Source organism: Acomys minous, assembly GCF_964271855.1.
Source record: "Acomys minous genome assembly, chromosome: 15".
Classification (NCBI taxonomy): Eukaryota; Metazoa; Chordata; class Mammalia; order Rodentia; family Muridae; genus Acomys; species Acomys minous.
In genome coordinates this window covers 91,694,977-91,716,328 of record NC_140497.1, presented here as the reverse complement: position 1 = coordinate 91,716,328, position 21,352 = coordinate 91,694,977, and the positions used below count along the sequence as shown (strand labels likewise).

The following is a 21,352-nucleotide window of genomic DNA, read 5'->3' as shown; positions in this document are numbered from 1 at the left end:
GGCATATGTGTGAACTAGATAATTCCTTATGGTATAAGAATGCAGCGATGGAGGACATAATGATAATGTCAAGGTTGAACAGCAAACATTCTCTTACCTAAATGATTCCCATACATTGATATTTTATGATACCTGAGCATCATACTTCAAATATTCTAGGTTCTAATTTCTGCATTACTGCCCAAAATTATCCTTCTATTTCCTAGTGAAAATGTGGGGGTGCTGACTGATTCTCTGGAATTGATGCCTGTGTGATATATGTTGGTAATACTAATTACAGAATTACACACACTTATTAACAGACATGTCTGGAGGCTGATGGTCAACATCAAATACACACAAAAGTCAGGTATCTTCTTTATAATTGTAACAACTCTTGCTTATTTGGCAAGAAAGTGTATTGCTACATTGTATTCCACTTTGAGTTTTCAGGAGATTTGTATTTCCTGTAGTTGATTTCCATTAACTTTGTATAAGGTCCCAAGTTCTGCATATCCACAAGGTAGTAGATGTTTGGATTATTAATAGTGTCCTAGTAGGTATGAAATAACATCCCATCATGGTTCTTACATGTGTGTTTTTCTCATGATTACTGATGGTGGACTCCTCACACTGTGTTGGGCCTATTCTATGTCTCCTTGGACAAATATCTTTTCATGGGTTTTTTCCTATTGGTTAAATGAATTCCTTAGTCTTTGAGTAGTGTATTGCGTGAGACCACAATATATTTTGGAGATTAGTTCTTTCCAATATGTTCAACATTTCAATATGTTCAGCAAATATTTCTTCCATTTCATGGGTTGCATCCTCAAACACAATTCTGAGAATTATTATTCTTAGTGAACTTCTCTATGTTAGATAACAAAGAATCAGACTCTGCACTTATAATAACATTAGTTGATAGGAATCTAAGTGTCGGGATATATTTATGATTTTCAAATATCTAAGCTATCCTGTATAGCTGCATATTTAAGTATTATCACACTTCCTTTTAATAAATTTTTTGTTTTTACATATACATTTGTATTATTACACATATATACAAAAACTGCCTACAGCAAGAAGAACCATGAAATAATCAGGACTTATTTAAATGTTAGATTTTGGCTATCTATATTTGACAGCCTTGAAGAAAACATCTCTCCTATCTTGACGGGTCTAAAATTGTGAATATAAATCAGTATCTATCACATCTCATCCTTATCAACTTAAAACATCTATCTAGACCTAAAAACTTCTTAACCCCTAAACAACTAAGCTTCACTGTACAACTAAATTATCTGGTCTTCAACACCATCAGAGACTTGAAAAGAAGTAAAATTAATTACCTGAGTAGACAGGAGGTGCAGGGTAGCTGCTTGCCAAATGAGATGATGACAGAGGCAGTTTGCTGCCTGAGCAGTCACCCAAATCTCTATAACATTGGAGCATCATCTTCACCTTCTGGCCCAATATATCTGACAAAATATTTGTGAGGCAGGAATAATTAGGGACTTGCTTACCTTGTCTTGGCAGAGACTGGCTGTCCACTCTGCCTGCATCCAGGCTTGGCCTTTTTTAGGCAGAATTTCCTAAATGGTTGCAGGTTCATCAAGAAAGAAAAAATAAATAAATAAATAAATAACCTTCCTAAAAACCTAAGCTTTTCTTTCTCAATTATCCCATAGTGAATGCTGTAACTGATTCCCAGTCATTGCAGAAGACAGAGATTCACTACTGTATTAGGATTTTGAATTTAACCATACAAATTGGTAGATAATAAATTATTTAGATTGTAATAATATTTTGGTGTATGAGTAGTTTATAGTGATGAGAGAAAATAAGATGATAAGCAAAAGAGTTGAATAATAATAACTTTCCAAAACCTATTATTTTTGAACTACATGTATGGGGTAATGTTGCTCTGTCACTACCCTAGGTTTCTTTACTCATCTCTATTTAAAGTATTTTTATTTCTAGAAACATTACTCACTGAAAAGGATAGTGAATAGTGAAAACAAATGGACAGATAAGTGAAAATTCCAATACTGGCATAAGTAATAAAAACAATGCTCTATTGGAAGTCCATTTAACAATATTACTTTCTGATGGTAGCAATAAAGGTAGTTAGTGCATCAGTATGACAGAGAGCACTAGGTTTTAGATAGGAAAGTAAATTATCAAAAGGTTAAAAAAATACCTTCAATTTAACCTTAGTTCAAATCTTCCTAACACTGCAGTAGGAACATATGAGGCATATTTGAACATACTGTTAAAGGTTTAAAATAAAATTTAAGTTTTAGCCACCCATGCAATTAACTGGGTTCTCTGTATCTGACAGTTTCAAGATCATCAAAATATGCAGCATGATGTCCTCTGTGTAAGCATGAGCTCCGGAAAGTTTCCCTCTTCCATGTTAACATGACCAAAGATATCACCATTGTCCAGTATCATTTATGCAGATGCTCCCAGAAGGAAGAATCTTGGAAGAGTTCCTGGTATTTTCCTCCCATAATATTCACACTCCCTCCTCCATGAGGTTCCCTCAGCCAAAATGTAGGACTGTAGTGTAGATGTATCTATTGGAGTGAGACTTCGCAATGAGCAACTATCTACATTGTGTACAGGTGTGGTTTTCTGTGATGGTTTCCACTTACTGTAAAGTGGGGCCTCTAGTGAACTCTGGGAGGAGTATTATCTCTCCCAAAGATAAGCAGCTTTATCGGTTGTTTAATACAAAGTAGTGAGCCTTGACCATTCCCAACAAAGGTGTTTACATTCTCTAGATGGATACATAAAGTGTATGTTGAGGAACTAATATGCCAGGGGAGCCATTAAGAACTAATAGTAATTAGTCTGTCAAAAATAATAAATAATACATATGCATATATATAATACCACATAATCCAGTATAGAAACAAGAACATGTAGAAACATAAAAATTTGTAGTCAATGCTAGCAAAATTAAAGTCTTGTGAAGAAATAGTTAAGTGACAGAAAAGAGCTTTCTATAAACAACCATCCACATTAAGCCAAAGAGATTGCTCTATGTTTAAAAAAATAGTTAATGTCAGGGCAAGTTCACAACTGAAATAGAGATGCCTTCACTTTAACCACAGGATAACTGAGTGTCTGTGGAACATCCAGTTTCTACAGAACAGAATACTATCTGCAAGACAGGCCTGGAAACAGCTTACAAAGAAACGAGTGTGGATTACGTGGTGAGCAAGACTTCATAAAATGAAGATATCTGACTTTTGGAATTCATCATGTAAATGCTAAACTTCACTAAGTGAGTAACTCATGGAGATTATAGTACTTTAATAAGATGTAAAATTAAATCAAGAGATCTGATGATAAAATATTGGAGTGCTCCAGTATTTTTCATATCGAAAAACATAACAAAACAAAATAGTAAAAAAAAAAAAAATAGAGATCTAAAGCAACAAGAAAATGGAGAATAAGGTAAGACCAACTTAAAGAACTATAGAAACTTATGCTTTAAAGCACTGGCTGTGTCAGGCATTGGACTTAGGCAAAAATGAAGGTTGTGTGGGTCTTAAAAACACTACAGATGTAGAATTAAAATCACAACACATATAGTTAAATCCTAAACTAAACAGGAGTGAGATAGCAGGACACTAATACCTTTGGCGATTGGTTGTTTCTTCTTAAGGTATATTTTTAATCACACCGTATCTTCACCCTTCCCTTTCCTCCCTCCAATTCCTCCCATTCACACCTCTCCACTCTCCTTCAAATCACTGTCTACTTCTTTCATCAAGTGTTATTGAACATGCATATGCATTTGTATGTACATGCCTATTCCTGAATATAACCTGTTGAGTCCATATGTTACTTGTATGTGTGTTTTTAGAGCTGAGAATCTGACACAGGACAACCAATTGGTGTGCTCTTCCTTGAGGAACATCACCTCTGCTGCTCACAGCTTTACTAGGCGTCTTTAGTTCTTCGTGTAGGGATGAAGGCTCATGAGCTTCCTCCCGTGTAGCTTAGGCTATTCATTGGTCTCATCCTTACTCAGCTCATGTCTAGGAAGTCATGTTGGTGAGATATTCTGCGTTGCCCCTGGTGTTAATAGTAGACATATTCTCACAGAAAAGTGCCTGATCCTCTGATTCTTACACTCTTTCCACTCCCTCTTCCTAAAGGCTCCCTGAGCCTTGGGTGTGGGGGTGCTTTGTAGATATATTCATTGGAACTGGGCTCCACAACTCTACATATTGATTGGTTATAGTATTCCATAGTGGTCTCCATCTGTCCCAAAGAGATGTTTCCTTGAGGAGAGGTGAAGACTGCATCCTCTGTAAGTACACAGACAAGGGTTTATAGATTGTTGTTGAAATTATGCTGGCTTAGTAAAATAGTGGTTGAAATTCCCCTCCAATGCCACGATTTCACTAACACCAAATAGCCAGCTATGATCTCAGCACCATTTTTACTCTCCCTCTTGTTCAGTAGATCTTAAGTTCAATTAGAAAGTAGTTAGTCTCTGCCAAGATATGTGTACCACTACTGCACCCAGAGTTATTGTTGCATGCAGATCATTGATGTGGTTTGTAGGCATAATACATGAGGTGGATTATTAGCCGCTCTCTTACTTTAGAAGCTTGCTAGACCTCAGAGATGGTGAATTTATGTCAGTTCCAGCTTAGGATGTCTAGCCCTGTTTCTGAAATTCATAATGTATTCAATAATAGGGGCTTATCTTCCATCTCTGGGGCCAGAAGTAGTAAAGGCAACAGTGAGAAGCTATGTTTTGGGAGTCCCTCACACAGCCCTAGCCAACAACTCAAAAGAAGACTTTGCATGTCTGGATTGAAATTTTTTGATATGTGGTCTTTGACTCTTGGAGAACACTATCAGCCCACATGAAAAAATTTAATAAAACTATATATGTATAGGTATAAACTGAATTATATCCATTCTAGGTTTTTTAGGTAAATATATAGTACTTTGATCCTGGTGTTGATTTTCCTTTTTTTTTTCTTTTTTTTTTCTTTTTTTTTCTTTTTTTTTTCTCCTTTATTAATTTATTTTTGTTACATCTCAATGGTTATCCCATCCCTTGTATCCTCCCATTCTTCTCTCCCTCCCATTTTCCCCTTATTCCCCTCCCCTATGACTGTTCCTGAGGAGGATTACCTCCCCCTGTATATTTTCAACCACCCATATTATTTTTTTATCTACCTACATTCTTCTCCTGTATTTGTTGCCACCATCTTTCTAAGGAGCTCCCTGTTTTCCTTTTCCCTCAACAGATCACTTGTATTTTCAAAGAAAGTTTGAGAAGGCCTTGAACATAGGGATAGCCTAGATGTATCAAATTGGTTTGTTGGCAATCATACCCACAGTCCTTTGCTAGATTTTCACTAACTGTGACTTTATGAAATCTTGATTGGCAAAGGACAGCCATGAGGAACCACTCAGCGATAACAACCTTCATTCTTCTGGGACTAACAGATGACCCACAACTTCAAGTTCTGCTTTTTATCTTCCTGTTCATCACATACATGCTCAGTGTAACAGGAAACCTGATTATCATCATCCTCACCTTGGTGGATCCCCATCTTAAAACACCCATGTACTTTTTCCTCAGAAATTTTTCTTTCCTGGAGGTTTCCTTTACTACAGTCTGTATTCCGAAATTCCTATACAGTTTATCAAGTGGAGACAATACCATTACCTATAATGCCTGCGCAAGTCAAATATTCTTTGTTATTCTCTTTGGAGCAACTGAATTTTTTCTTTTGGCAGCTATGTCCTATGATCGCTATGTGGCCATCTGTAAGCCCCTTCATTATATGACCATCATGAACACCAAGGTGTGTACCTTACTAGTCGTCTCATGTTGGGTGTCTGGCTTAATGATTATTGTCCCACCCCTTAGCATGGGCCTCCAACTTGACTTCTGTGACTCCAATGCCATTGATCACTTCAGCTGTGATGCAGGTCCCCTTCTAAAGACCTCATGCTCAGACACATGGGTCATAGAACAGATGGTCATACTTGTGGCTGTCTTTGCACTCATTATTACCCTAATCTGTGTGATTCTATCCTACACGTACATCATCAGAACAATTCTGAGATCCCCTTCTGCACAGCAAAGGAAAAAGGCCTTTTCCACCTGCTCATCCCACATGATTGTGGTTTCCATCACCTATGGAAGTTGCATCTTCATCTACATCAAGCCATCAGCTAAAGACGAAGTGGCCATAAATAAAGGAGTTTCAGTTCTTACTACCTCTGTTGCACCTCTGTTGAACCCTTTCATTTATACCTTAAGGAACAAGCAAGTTAAACAAGCTCTCAGTGACTCTGTAAAGAGGATTGCACTCATATCAAAGAGATAGAGGTTGTGATATAACATGTTATCCATTTCTCCTTTCAGACTTATTCTTTGTAATGACATCTAACATTTCACTCAGTTCTTACCCTAATGAAACTCATATGTTAAATTAAACTTATATGTAATATTATCATCATTCATGCTGAAATTATAAAATGTACATGCAAGAAACTAGGAAATTTTCCACTCTAGTCTGGTCTTTTTTTCCATAGCTCTAGGAAAAAATAATAGTAATGATATTTAAAAGTACGTTCATAATAGAGTCACTTTTCTTCCTCTAGTTAGGTTATGAAAATTAACATCACAAAACCAAAAGTCAGAGCAACAGAAACAGAAAATAGCATCAGCAGAGATTTGCTAACAGAAAACAAGTCATCTCGGGTCAATTAAAATAGGTGGGAAAAGATAACCCCTATGATTTGACAATTTAAAAAAAAGACATATCACCAATAAGATGTGCTTATTTCAACTTTATATTAAATAAAAGTGTTTCTGAGGCTGGAGAGATGGCTCCATGGTCAAGAGAATTCACGGCTTTTCCAGAGGAATGGATTCCACTTCCTAGCACCTCTGTTGGGTCCTTCACAACCACCTGAAACTCCAACTCTAGTGAATTTGACAGACACAAAAGCCCAAGAAAAATAGAAGTAGGAATTAAAAATATTCCCACCAAAAGAAGCCCAGGTATGGATCATTTGGGGGTAGAATTCTTCAAGACTTTAGAAGAATAATGAATAACTATACTATTAAAATTATTGTGCAGAACAGAAGATGAGAGCATACTTTCTAAAACTTTTTATTAAGTTTATTTACCCTGATACTAAGACCACACAAAGATAGATACAAAACAAATGCTAGACCTATATTCCTTAAAAACACATGTAACTATAAACATTCTCAACAAAATACTTGCTAATTAAAATTTTTTTTAAATTCAAAAGATTATCCACCATAATCAAGTTGACTTCATACCAGAAATCCAGGGATAGTTCAACATACATAAATCAATAAGGTAATCTACCACATAAGCAGAGTTTAAACCTAATTTAAATGACTATTTCATTAAAGGCATAAAAAGCCATTGACAACTCAACATTTCTTCATGATAACAGTCCTGGAATGATGAAGAATGCAACAGTCATATAGGTAATTTAGGTCATCTCACAGCCAACAACATCTACAAAAATAGAAACTCAAATTATTTTTCACCAAAATCAGGAATAAGACAAGGTTTTCTACTAAAGTGGGGAACAGGACAAAGTTGTCCACTCTCTCCATACCTATTCAATGTAGTACTTAGTCTTAGCTAGACTAAGTACTTGGTCTTTGTAGAAGATTATTATTTTTAAAATAAATTATCCCAAGGAAAGGCTAAGTCAGGGAAGCCAAGCAGCTGATAAACATTTCCATTAGTGTAGCAGGATTCAAATTAAGACATAAAAATACTACTTAACCTATATACAAAGGAAAAATTGATTAAAAAGAAATCAGTGAAACAACACCTTTAACAATAGCCTCCCAAAAAAGAAATGCCTTCGGGTAACCCTAATTAAACAAATGAAAAACTTCTATAATAAAAACTATAAGACAAAGAAGGAAACCATACCAGATGATGGAAGTATGTTCCATGATCATAGATATGTAGAATTAACATTGTGAAAATGGACATCTTGCCAAAAACAATCTAAAAACTCAACGAAACACACATTAATAGAAGCAAATTAAAAGTCCAGACATAATTTCACACACCTCAGGACAAGTAGTTTTAACAAAGAAGCCAAAAATACACACTGGAAAAACACAACATCTTCAACATATGGTGCTTGTCAAACTGGATATAGGAGAATTGAATAGATCAATATCTACCTCCTTTCACAAAACTCAGTTCCAAATGAGAAAAGGACACCAATATAAAGCTAAATAGATGAAATCCTATAGAAAAGAAAATCACATTGAACGGGATACTGATAACATAGGTATTAAAACCAACCATTAAGAAATGGGACCTCACAGAAGTAATAAAAACTTCTCTACAAAGCATGGGAGCATGGGGAAAGAGAAGGATCCAGAGGGTCCTAGAAACCTACAAGAAGAACATTATGATGGGCAGATCTGGGCCCAGGGGTCCTGCTCAAACTATGGGACCAGGCAAGGACAATGCGTTCAGTAAACTTCAAACCCCTACCCAGATCTAGCCAATGGACAGGACATTCTCCACAGCTGAGTGGAGAGTGGGGACTGACTTTCACACGAACTCTGGTGCCTCATATGTGACCACATCCCCTGGATGGGGAGACCTGGTGGCACTCAGAGGAAGGATAGCAGGCTACCAAGAAGAGACTTGATACCCTATGAGCATATACAGGTGGAGGAAGTCCCACTCAGTCACAGTCATAGGGGAGGGGAGTAAGGGGAAAATGGGAGGGAGGGAAGAATGAGAGGATACAAGGGATGGGATAACAATTTAGATGTAATATGAATAAATTAATAAAATATATTTTAAAAGTTTCTGTACAGCAACATACATCATCATTTGAACAAAGCAGAAACCTACATAATGGGAAAATCTTTCCTGATTAAAAATCAGATTTTAAGTTGAATTATTAGTTTCCTTGACGTTTAGTATGTTTTAGTTCTCTGTATATCTAGAATAAGAGAGACACTTTATTCTAGTCAAAGAAAGAGTTAACCAAGAAGACATAGCTATCCTCACCACACCTGCTCTAGCAAACACTGTGTGGAAGAGATATGGAGAGAGAAAAGGCAGTCTTGTCTTGTCCCTGATTTTAGTCAATTTCTCTAAGTTTCTATCCACTTAATTTGAAGCTGGCTATTTGCTTTCTATAGCTTTCCTTCATTGTGTTTGGGTATGGGCCTTGTATCCCTCATCTCTCCAAGGCTTTTGTTTTGTTTCTGGTTTCTGTTTTTGTTTTGTTTTTGTTTTTGTTTTTCGAGACAGGGTTTCTCTGTGTAACTGTGGCAGTCTTTGAACTCACAGCAATCCACCTGCCTCTGCCTCCCGAGTGCTGGGATTAAATGCATGTGCCACCACCGCCCAGCTCCAAGACTTTTAAGATGAAAGGGTGTTGGATATTGTTAAAGGCTCTTTTGTCATCTAATGAAATGTTTTTTTCTTTCAGTTTCTTTATATGGGAGATTACATCAATAGATTTTTCATTGAACCATTCCTGCACCCCTGGGATGAAATCTCCTTGACCGTGGTCATTTGTGATGTGTTCTTTGATTTAATTTGTGAGTATACTATTGAGTATTTTCCTTATCAATGTAGGTAAGGGAGCTTGTTTTGAAATTCGCTTTCTTCATTGAATCTTTATTTAGGTATCAGGGTGGCTTTTGCCTCATAGAATGGTTTGGCGATGTTCCTTCTTTTTCTATTTGGTGGAAGGTTGAGAAGTGTTGGTATTGGCTCTTCTACTTCAAATGGAACATTTTAAAAAACCAGGATAGCTAAGATTATCTTGTAAAATAAAAGAACTTGTTTTTTGTATTTCAGGTATGGCGATCCCTGATTTCAAGCTGTACTACAGACCAATAGTAATTAAAAACTACATGGTATTGGCACAGAAGCAGACAGCTTGATCAATGGAATCAAATCAATGAGCTAGTAATAAACCCATACAGCTACACACACTTGATATTTTTACAAAGGAGCCAAAACCAGACAGTGGAAAAAAGAAAGCATCTTCAACAAATGGTGCTGGTCTACCTGGATGTCTACATGTAGAAGAATGCAAATAGGTCCATATGTATTACCCTGTGCAAAACTCAAGTCCTAGTGGATCAAAGACCTCAGCATGAAGCCAGATATGCTACATCTATAGAAGAGAAAGTGGGGAATCACCTAGAATGCAGTGGTACAGGAAACAATTTTCTGAACATAATAACAACATCTGAGACACTAAGATAACAATAAATAAATGGTAACTTAGGAAGCTGAAAAGCTTCTGCAAGGCAAAGAACACTGTAAATAGAATGAAACAGCTGTGTACAAATTGGGAAAAGATCTGCACCAACTCTACATATGACAGCGGGCAATTATCCAAAATATACAAAGAACTCAAGAAAGCAAATGCTTACAAACCAAATAGCCCAATTAAAAAACGGCATACACAGCTAAACAGAAAATTCTAAACAAAGGAATATTGAATGGCCCAGAAACCATTCAAAGAAATGCTCAACATCCTTAGTCATGAGGGAAATGCAAATGAAAACAACTCTGAGATTCCATCTTACATACATCAGAAATGTGAAGATGAAAATTTTAAGTGACAGCACACGCTGGCTGGTGTGTGGAGAAAGTGGAACAATCCTTCATTGCTTGTGGGAGTGTAAACTTGTACGACCTCTTTAGAAATCATTCCAGCACTATACTATCCCTGAGTATACACCCAAACGATGCTCCACCATACTGCAAGGACACTTTCTCAACTAGGTTCATGGCAGCTTAATTTTTTTATTTTTTTATTTTATCAATTTATTCAGATTACAACTCAGTTGTTATCCCATCACTTGTATCCTACCATTCCTCCCCACCCCCGCTTTCATCCTATTCCCCTCCCCTAGGTCTATGACCGAGGGGGACCTCCTCCCCCACTATATGGTCATAGGCTATCAAGTCTCATCATGGTAGCCTCATAGCAGCTTTATTGATAGTTGTCAGAAACTAGATTTAACCTAGCTATCCCTCAAACAAACAACGAATGAAGAAAATGTGGTACATTTGCACAATGGAATACTACTTAGCTATTAAAAACAGGAAAATCATGAAATATGCGGGCAAATGTATGGAACTAAATAGTTTGTCCTGAGTGAGGTTACTCAAGCCCTGAAAGACACACATGCTATATCCATAACGTACCAGATAACGATGCTGTAATCCACAGGCCCAAGGAAGCTAAGTAACAAGGAGGGCCCAAGTAATGATGCTTGAATCTCAATCAGATGCTTCAACTAGGCATCTGAGGTAGACGGAGAGAAAGGATGGGGAGGGGAACCAGAGTGGGGATCAAGTATGGGGAGAGTGGGGGCTGACAGGACTAGAAGAGAGAATGGAAGACAGTAGGGAGTGAGCATCTCTGGGACAAGGGAGGCTCAAGGTTGTCTATGAAGGTGACCTTACCTGAGACTTCTACCAACAGGGTATAAGAGCCTGAAGTAGCCACCTCCTGTAGCCAGGTAGGACTTCAAGTGAAGGGAGGGAACACCAACCTACACATAAAAACTTCCACCTCAAATGTGTCCTGCTTATATAAAGGGACACGAAGATGAATGGGATTGGAGTATGTGATGTGAAATTCACAAAGAATAAATGAAAAGTTTAAAATGCATATCTAACAATCCTATGTTATTGCTTATTTCACCACCACTAAAAGAAAATAGCCACACAGCAGCACCTGCTTATGAAACATGTTTGTTTTTATAAATATGTGTGTGTATAAATGTATAGTTTTCCAAAAAAAAATCCTGTTTTGTCTTATAGATGTTTGCCTTTTTTGTATAAGAAGAAAACTAATAAGAACTATACTGCTCACAATTATAGATATGATGGGGGAAAGGTAATCATTTCTTCCTTCAAGTTTTCATATGAATGTAAATTACCACTTATATTAATATATGGGACCTCATACCATTTTGTTCTTTTTAGAAATAATTTAGTCAGAGAATGATTGCTAAATCTATTGTCATTAATAGGTTTATGGAATAAAGTGGACAAATAACCTGAAAATAGAATTTAAAACAAAGGCAAAGAAATAAAACTTTCATGAGTATGAACAAAAATTTTCAATATCTCTACATGAATATCTTTAATCAAATATTCTTATAGTGCATCACATCAGCTCTTACATTTTAAGTAAGGGATTTTTTTATCGTGTATTTCTTTCCATTTGTTCCACTGTCAGTGACTCTTAGTTTTAAAGCCTTTCAGTGACCAACACTTAAAAAATTAAATGCACACATGCTTTATGCGTTTTTATTATTTGTACCTGAAATGAACATAAAGAGAAATTGTGAAGTATAATGCAAGTCAAAAATACCAACTTTTCAAAATGTGTTTTTTCATTTCATAATTATTTTCAAAAATAGAGGACTCATATATACACTAGTATATGCAAAAAACATTGATAAATTAACTGAAACAGTGGATGGAAGCAGACAGGTGATAAATGCAACTTGAAGATAATTTCCCTGTGATACTATCATGAAGAACATTGAAAGGATTTTCCTGAATGTTAAGAATTAAGAGACAGCCAAAATGTGTATTTTCTCTACACTGGCCATTTCAAAATACATTTAAGTCATACAAGAATTCAAAATAGCATTTCAGTGTGGCACAGCCAAAAGACTTTCCCTAGCTACCAAACTTCAAATGTTATAAGCATGACAACTCTCCTGAAGACAGATCCAGAAGAAAAGTATGAACTCATGCAATCAAAAAGACAAATATATAAACTTTGTGGTGGATCGATTGCTCAGTAGCTAAGAGCATACACTGTTCTTCCAGGGGACCTGAGTTCAGTTCTCAGTATTCACAACTGAAGGCTCCCCGCCTGTCACTCCAGTCCCAGGAAACCCAATGTTTCTGGCCTCTGCAAGCTCCCACAATCACATACGCATATACAACTCAGACAGTCACATTATTTAAAATGAAATAAAGTATTTTTAAGGAAAAATAAATTTCTATTGCCCATTGTTCATATATCTGCCTCATTTGCTCTGAAATTTCTGCATACTTCCTGTCAGTATTAACAAAAAGGAGCCTTTCGATGATTCATCTGTGTCTTAATGATGTCCCTCCATGGCACTCCTTGTTTACTCAATTCCCGTGGGCTAACAGAAAGACACACATAAAGTAAGTCCAAGCCCGGATCCCTTTTGACAGCATACCCAGATAACACTCTTTCTTGTTTGATTATTCAAACCATCATTTGCAACAACAAAAAATAGCATTCTCTTAAGCCTAAAGAAAATGTTATTTATTTGGGGGGGGGTGTATAAGCTATAGTGTTGCAAAACCTCCATCTAGAAAACCCCTGTAAATGCAGAGGAAATGTTTTGCAAGTTCTTTGCGCTTTGTGAAGAAAAACAAATGCAGAGGTCCTCCATCAGCACACACTTTCCCACGTTTGCCTATGGAAGGAAGGGAAATAATGCCTCCACTGTAATCTGACAGGTGTTTCCAGCAACAGAAAGTAAGCATTCCATGAGTCAAATACTACTACTCTCCATGCAAAAGAAATACAGTCTGGAAAGACACAACTAAGTTAAATTGTCTTGTTCGTCAGTTCAAGTGAAACCAGATAAGTTACTGAGCCAACTTGCAGGCTCTGAAATTATGACTGTTTAAGAAAGTAGTGTTTCAGACTTCAATTTCAAGATGGAACCAGAAGTAAGTTTGTTATCTTTATACATTATAAAATAGCCCAACTAACTTAAACATTTACCATATTTTCTGTATGTAAGATGTACATACTGTTTAGACTGAATGAGCTCTTATGCAAGTATATAAAGGAAAGGAGTGAGATAGTGTAATGGGGAAAAGGCTAAATATCACGTTTTCTCTCATTTGCAGAATCTAGATGTGTGTGTGTGTGTGTGTGTGTGTGTGTGTGTGTGTGTGTGTGTGTGTGATGAAAGCAGAGAGGGTGCAGGAAGTGGACCAAAGAGAAGGAAAGATGATGAAGAAGCATCTCACACTTACTTATTTTGCAGTATAAAATAATGTAAAAGCATGAAACTGTCATAGTGAAATTCATTATATTGTGCGCCAAGTAAAAACTAACTTAAAATATTTCATATGCATTTGTGTGGGTTCATAGCCTTTTTAACACTGAAACTGAATAAATGTTACCACTGAAGTAACTATTAATTAGTGTCTGGAGCTGAAAGCCAACAGTAAGCACTGGATTGTTCTCCCATACGCCCTATGCTTAATGTTATACTCTGATGGAAATAGAGTCGTTAAAGTGTACTTTCAATTATTTGAGAGAATATCTACTTCCTGTATAAGTGACTTAGACCATCTACTTGTTCGTTTGCATAACACCACTGTGTTAAAATTTGAATTACACATTTTGTGAATTAAATGTTTCTAGTCAATGACATTATTTTTTTTTATTTTTTATTTAATTAATTTATTCATATTACATCTCAGTTGTTAGCCCATCCCTTGTATCCTCCTATTCCTCCCTCCCTCTCACTTTCCCCCCTACTCCCCTCCCCTATGTCTGTGACTGAGGGGGACCTCCTCCCCCTGTATATGCTCATAGTAATGAGTGAGTTCACCCAGAAGCAAAAAGAGTTAAATGGTATATACTCACTTATATCAAGACACTAGTCCAAGGGGTATGTCCCCATGAAAAACTTTACCTACCAGGAAAGTGGGTCAGAGGGGAGAACATCCTATTGCGACTTTAGGTGTGAGAAGCCTGGGAGAATGAGGAAATAGAAGGATCCAGAGGGTCCTGGAAAACTACAGGTGGGTCTGGGCCCTGGGGTCCTCCTCAAACTATGACATTATTTTTTTTAATTTCCTTTCCTATCTTCTGGTCTTTGTATTACATAAGAAAATTTATCCAAAGACCCTGATGTATGAAATCCAGAAGAGAATGCCTGAACATGTCCACAAGTTAGGAGGTTGCTTCTCCAGCGAGAGGGTCATCGGAGTCAATTGCTGCTGAACTTGTAAATGTTTCTTAAACCTCAATGTACTTAGGCTTACAAAATGTAAATCTGAAGGTAAGACTAAATCACCTATGTAAGATTTTCAACTGTTTGTTTAGACTATGCATGTTCAAGACTCATTTTTACAATGTTGAGGAAAGGGAAGATCAGTTACACTATTTTACATGTTTCATTAGGCAACTTAATAATTTTTGAATATTAATAGATATAAATATCTTTAAATCATTGGGAATTGATTTAAGTAATATCATCGAAATTTTTTACCTACACTTATAGCTCTAATGTGTTTTTCAGTCAGCAGGTTAAACAACAGATATTATTTGTCATTTTGATGGAAAATAAGGAAAGGCAATTTTTGTTTATTTCATAAGAATATTCATCTTTACAAATGTTTTCTAAATACAATGCCCTATTTTTAGTATTTTTTTCTATGCATTTTCTGTTACGGAGGATACTTTGTATATTTAAAAAGAAGATCCACAATGAAAAACCACACAGTGCCCTCAGAATTCGTTCTATTAGGACTGTCGGATGACCCTGAGCTTCAGATTGTGATCTTCCTCTTTTTAATTATCATGTACATACTAAGTGTCACTGGGAACCTGACCATCATCACTCTCACTTTGGTAGACCCCCACCTACAGACCCCCATGTATTTCTTCCTCAGGAACTTCTCTGTTTTAGAAATAACCTTTACGACTGTCTGCATCCCTAGATTTCTAAGCACAATTGTTACCAGAGACAAAACAATTTCCTACAATAATTGCACAGCTCAGTTGTTTTTCTTCATCTTCATGGGCATCACTGAGTTTTACCTTCTCACTGCTATGTCCTATGATCGCTATGTTGCCATCTGCAAACCGCTGCACTACACAACCATCATGAGCAGAAAGGTCTGCGTATTGCTGGTGTTTTCCGCCTGGCTGGCAGGGTTCCTCAACATATTCCCACCTGTCATTCTTTTTCTCCAGTTAGATTACTGCGGCTCCAACGTCATTGATCACTTTGCTTGTGACTACTTCCCCCTCCTGCAGTTGTCTTGCTCAGACACGTGGCTCCTGGAAGTGATTGGGTTTTACTCTGCAATAGTGATCCTGCTCTTCACTTTGGCACTAATCATTCTGTCCTACATGTTCATCATCCGGACAATCCTGAGACTTCCATCTGCCAGCCAGAGGAAAAAGGCGTTCTCTACGTGCTCCTCTCACATGATTGTCATCTCCATCTCATACGGTAGCTGCATATTCATGTACGCAAACCCTTCTGCCAAAGAAAGGGCATCACTGACCAAAGGGGTGGCTGTTCTCAACACGTCTGTCGCTCCCATGCTGAATCCGTTTATCTACACCCTGAGGAACCAGCAAGTGAAGCAAGCATTTAAGGACACCGTGCAAAAAGTGGTGCTTTTCTCTGGAAAATGAAAGTATTGTAATGCTAAAGTATGGTTTCTAAGGGAGAAAAAGCGTGATCTGTGGTAGGGTTGGAATTTTGGTATCGAATGACATTGCACATTTAAGAGTAAGCACTATGCTCTCAGCTCATTTCTGTGTGTGTTCACAGACATTGGCCTTTCCATTTATCACCTAGGTGTTTACCTGTGAGTGTATTTTTTTTTTCTAAAAAATGAAGCCTTTTCAGATTTATCCTGTCATGAATTTCATGTCAGAACCTTTCTTGATTTCAGTTATTTAGGAGTTTACCATCTTCTCACTATAAATTTATTCTCATTGTCGTTAATAAACTTGGGGAAACTGTTCCATGATTTTCCGATATTTCAAATCTTTATTGAAATTTATTTAGGTGGTATAGAAAGTCTAGGCTAATGGCTATGAGTCTGTACAGGAGCATGCTATTTTTGTGTAGACACAGTACATTTACCATGATAGAAAGTGTGTCAAGATGTGGATTTCACTGTGTAATATGAGAGAATGTTACCAGGAAATCTGTTTCTATTTAGCATTCCATGAGATAAAATGACCACAATCACTGGCAATTTGTGTAAAAATATTAAAAATTTTAAAATATTGTAATCATGTGAATAGTACTCTTTATACTAATAATTACAATAAAGAGAACTGGAGTGAAGGATGAAATAAAAATATGCAATGATTGTTAGAGTTTACCATCATCTCATTATAAATTTATTTTCGTTGTAGTTAATAAACTTGGGGAAACCCTCTCTGGCCAATCGGCCTTCTACTCAGTTTGACTGAGGCTTTCATGATTCTTCCAATTCTATTTGTAAAGTTATGTGAAGTGCCAAAAGCCATTCTGCCACAGAAGTTCAGTAGGCATGTGAGCTTTCTGGGAGGGGCTGGTATTTTGCAAGGTCTGTACCATTATGCACCTACAGGATTGCTTCCAGCCTCTGACACAACGTCAAGAGCCACTGATTTGGGGAAGTTCAGTAGGCATGAGAACTCTCTGGAAGGGATACAGTACTTTACAAGATCTCTATGGTGATGCGCCCTAGAATTGCTTCCAACCTCTGACAACCCCATCATTTGTGCACTGCGGCATCTAATATCTGGCGTTGGTGTGAACTTTCTGGGTATTTTTCCACTCTGATTGAACAAACTTCCTATGGGATCTTACTGAAGATGTATGGCTGTTCAGATGAATTAATCCCCCTGATTATGGAATTCCTGATTTTATTCCAACAACTTTAAAAGTTAAATTGTATTAGATCTTCTAAAGCAATTTTAGAAAATTTGTGGCTGCAATAAATACCTTTGTGGACCTCCAGATGTCTCAGTAGAGGTCAGGCTTGAAACAAATTTGTTACCCCAAATAAACCATCAGTCCAGATGGCACTATGAATCCTGGTATACACCATAAATATGGGCAAGTTGTTTTAAACCTCCATGGACCGAAAATATAATGGGGATACAAAGAAATGTCTAAGTTAAACACAAACCTTGATGTCCAAATACACAAACTGTTCAGTTATAATCCCTTACACCTTGTCACCTTATGGCATTATATGCTGTAATTTTTGATTCTCTTTGTTTCTTAGAATGAAATACAGATAAAACCATTGTCCTGAACTCATTATAAACTAAGCAATACCTGGAAAATATGTAGCCAGGTCAGTCCTATGATGCATGAATGATTACCAATACACATAGTAAACATAACTGCAAATCACAGAGTTGGAAAAGTAACAGATAATGTGTGAGGTAAATAATAAGACAATGAATAGAGAGGCCAGAATAACAACGATTTTGTTTTTAAGAAACAGCTGCTTTTATTCATTCAGTCTATTAATCAAAGCAGAGCAGGGCAGCACCATGACTCAGTGTCTCTCTCTCTCTCTCTCTCTCTCTCTCTCTCTCTCTCTCTCTCTCTCTCTCTTTTATGTAAACTATATTGAAGATTTTTCCTGTCTATAATTTTAGAGATCCACTTTAAGTGAAAATGTTTTCTTTTGCTTTTAAAGATGAAGCAAAGAGGATAGTAGGAAACAAATTATAGCACGTGGGCAATATGTATCTGAACAGTGATTCTAATTATCAGGATGATAATTCAACAAGCAAGCCATTGGATCAACTCCCATGGAGTGGAGACACTTTACAAAATAAAATTATACATGGCAATCTTAGGATTTCAGAATTAAATGCTATTGAGATTATTTATTCTTTCATAAAAATGTTAACTGAACACATACAAAATGTCAGGGTAGGCTCATAGGCATTTTCACAAATTAACATATCCCAGGAAAACTAAATGTTCAAGAGCCAAAAAAGTTGTATAAGTATCTTATACAACAAAGAAAATCATGTAATTACAGAATCTTGGCTCTCCTTAACAGTTCCCTAATAATCTCAAATGTAACAGCGTGACTGTAGCAACTTTTCATTTTATTATATTTCCCTTTCTCTTGTGATGAGAACTCGATCATGTTTGGATTTATCTGAACCAGCAATATAAGCCATCTCTGTAAATTACAGGTTTGATGATTCATTATCTCACAGATACTGATTACCTATTCTTTATTGTTTCATTAAGTCTTACAGCTCTGTGACATTGGATCACTTATGCTGAAATTCCCAAGATCAGGTAGCCCGAAACTTAGGTTTGTTTTTGGTTTGTTTTTTTTTTTCATTTTGCCCTGTTTATATAATGAAACATGTTTCTGTCTTTTATCAATGCATTTGATCCATTGGAGCCTAAGCAATGGGAAGTGAGTTTGTCTCATAAGTACATGTAATGAAGTTAATAGGCTAGGATGGTGAAGTTATGATCATCCATATGAAGGAATTTTCATAAGGTACTGGAATTTCAGTTTTCAAGCGACCTCATTTAATGGCTGTGATATTTTTAAAGCAAAGAAAGCAGTGTGCTCATTATTATATCCCAAAGGACTTCTTAAAGTAATTCAATAAATGTATTTGTTAAATTAACAAACAAATAGAAGTCTCAAAATACCTTCGCCCTGTTCTCATTATCAATAAATTTTTTAAATTAATATTTATTTCTATCATATTTTTCTTAAAACTGTTGCTGTTTCTTCACCCATTTCTCCGTAGAAGTAGTTTTATTATGTTTTAAATTTCTTTACCATTGTGTGGTTACAAAAGACAGAATTACAGTTTATTTTGTACAATTTTCTATTTCTTTTCAATCTGAAGTCTCATTTGAAATTCATAAAGTAATAGATATTCATATATTGGGAGTCCATTTATCTTTCATCATTGTTCCTAAATTAAAATAAGAAAGCCTATTTTAGGATATTTTTAATCACTTATTCTTTTTTTTTTTTTTTACTTTTTTAGGTCAAATTTTTTTAATTAAATGGTTTTTTTTTACTTTTACATACACATTTATATTACTACACATATATACAATAAACTACCTATAGCAAGAAGAACGATGACATAATCAGGAATTATATAAATGATACATTCTTAATGGTTTTGGCTATTCTAAAAGAATTATTGATAGATTTTTGCTACACTTCTACACAAACATACATCTTTCTTGCACATAATTCAGCGATGAAAGTTCCTTCTAAATACAACATTGTTTATTCTTTCAAATTTAATATGTGTATACAATGTACTTTGAAGTCACTTGCCCGTCACTCTCCTCCTCCAGGCCCTCCAAAACATTTTCCCTCCATTCCCTCCATGCTGGAATTGTTGCTTGGCCTGGTCTTGCACAGGTCTTGTGTAGGCAACCACAGCAGCTGTGAGTGCATTAGTATAAATGTATTTTCTTGTCCAGGACATAGTTTTGATCTAGTCTTCCTCACACTCTGGTTCTTACCACTTCTAACCATTTTAATTTAATCTTCCATGTTAACCCTGAGCCTTTCAAGGAGGGTTTGCAACACAGATGGGGTGTGTCTGTGGCTGAGCACTCAGTGTGCACATAGTTTCTGGTGTTTCACATGTTATGAGGATATCACACACTACAAAAAGAAGTGTTTAACTATCACACATTTAAAAAAAGAAGTTCTCTGTACTATGTGTAGTACAACTAAATTTTCTATTAAATATTATTCCTATGTCTGTTTGCTATGAATCTTTACTTATCAAACTGATGGAATCAACTTCCAAGAACCCTTCATCAGTACTGAATGAACTTTTAAATGTTTATTCAACAAACGGAAATCTCTCTCTCTCTCTCTCTCTCTCCCTGACCCCCCCCCCCACCGCCTCTTCTTTGGAGATAATACATTCCAGAATTTCCACTTGAATAATTCTCTTTTTTATTTTTTTTAATTCTCTTTTTTTTATAAGACAAGGTTTCTCTGTGTAGCCTTGGCTGTCCTGGACTCACTTTGTAGACCAGGCTGGCCTCGAACTCACAGAGATCCGCCTGCCTCTGCCTCCCTGGGTGCTGGGAATACAGGCATGCACCACCGCACCCAGCAAATAATTCTCTTTTCACACACTAAGCCATCATTTTAATTCTTATGATTAAGTTCCCCTAAATAGAACACTTTGGGTGTTTGCTTAATTTTGAATATTTTGATATAGACAATGGTGAAATATATTATAGTAAACAATTTAATTAACAAGGCATTTCTGCCTCACTCCTCAGTCATCGCTACTATGATGTATGGCTCTTCCACCCTAGGCTACATCTCAGCTACTTCCTCAGTAGCTTTGTAGAATCCTAGAGAGAAAAATCTTTGTGTAACCTGAGGGAACTTGCCTAAACTTACAATGGGTTAGTTCCATTCTCGGATAATTAGGGACAGTAAACTTTCTCCACTACTATAAAACACTCACAAAAATATCTATATACTTGATTGCTTAATAAGGTGTAACTATTAATTCTAGTTCTAATTTA

General features: G+C 36.3%; 1 protein-coding gene across 1 annotated transcript; it reads left to right on the top strand.

The window, feature by feature from the left end:
- Positions 1-5,414: 5,414 nt before the first annotated feature.
- Positions 5,415-16,473, top strand: LOC311584224 (uncharacterized protein; the record flags this gene model as incomplete). Its single annotated transcript, XM_084758323.1, has 2 exons — positions 5,415-6,341; positions 15,472-16,473. 2 exons carry the CDS (start codon positions 5,415-5,417, stop codon positions 16,471-16,473), a joined length of 1,929 nt encoding a protein of 642 aa, XP_084614449.1.
- Between the last annotated feature and the right edge of the window lie 4,879 nt (positions 16,474-21,352).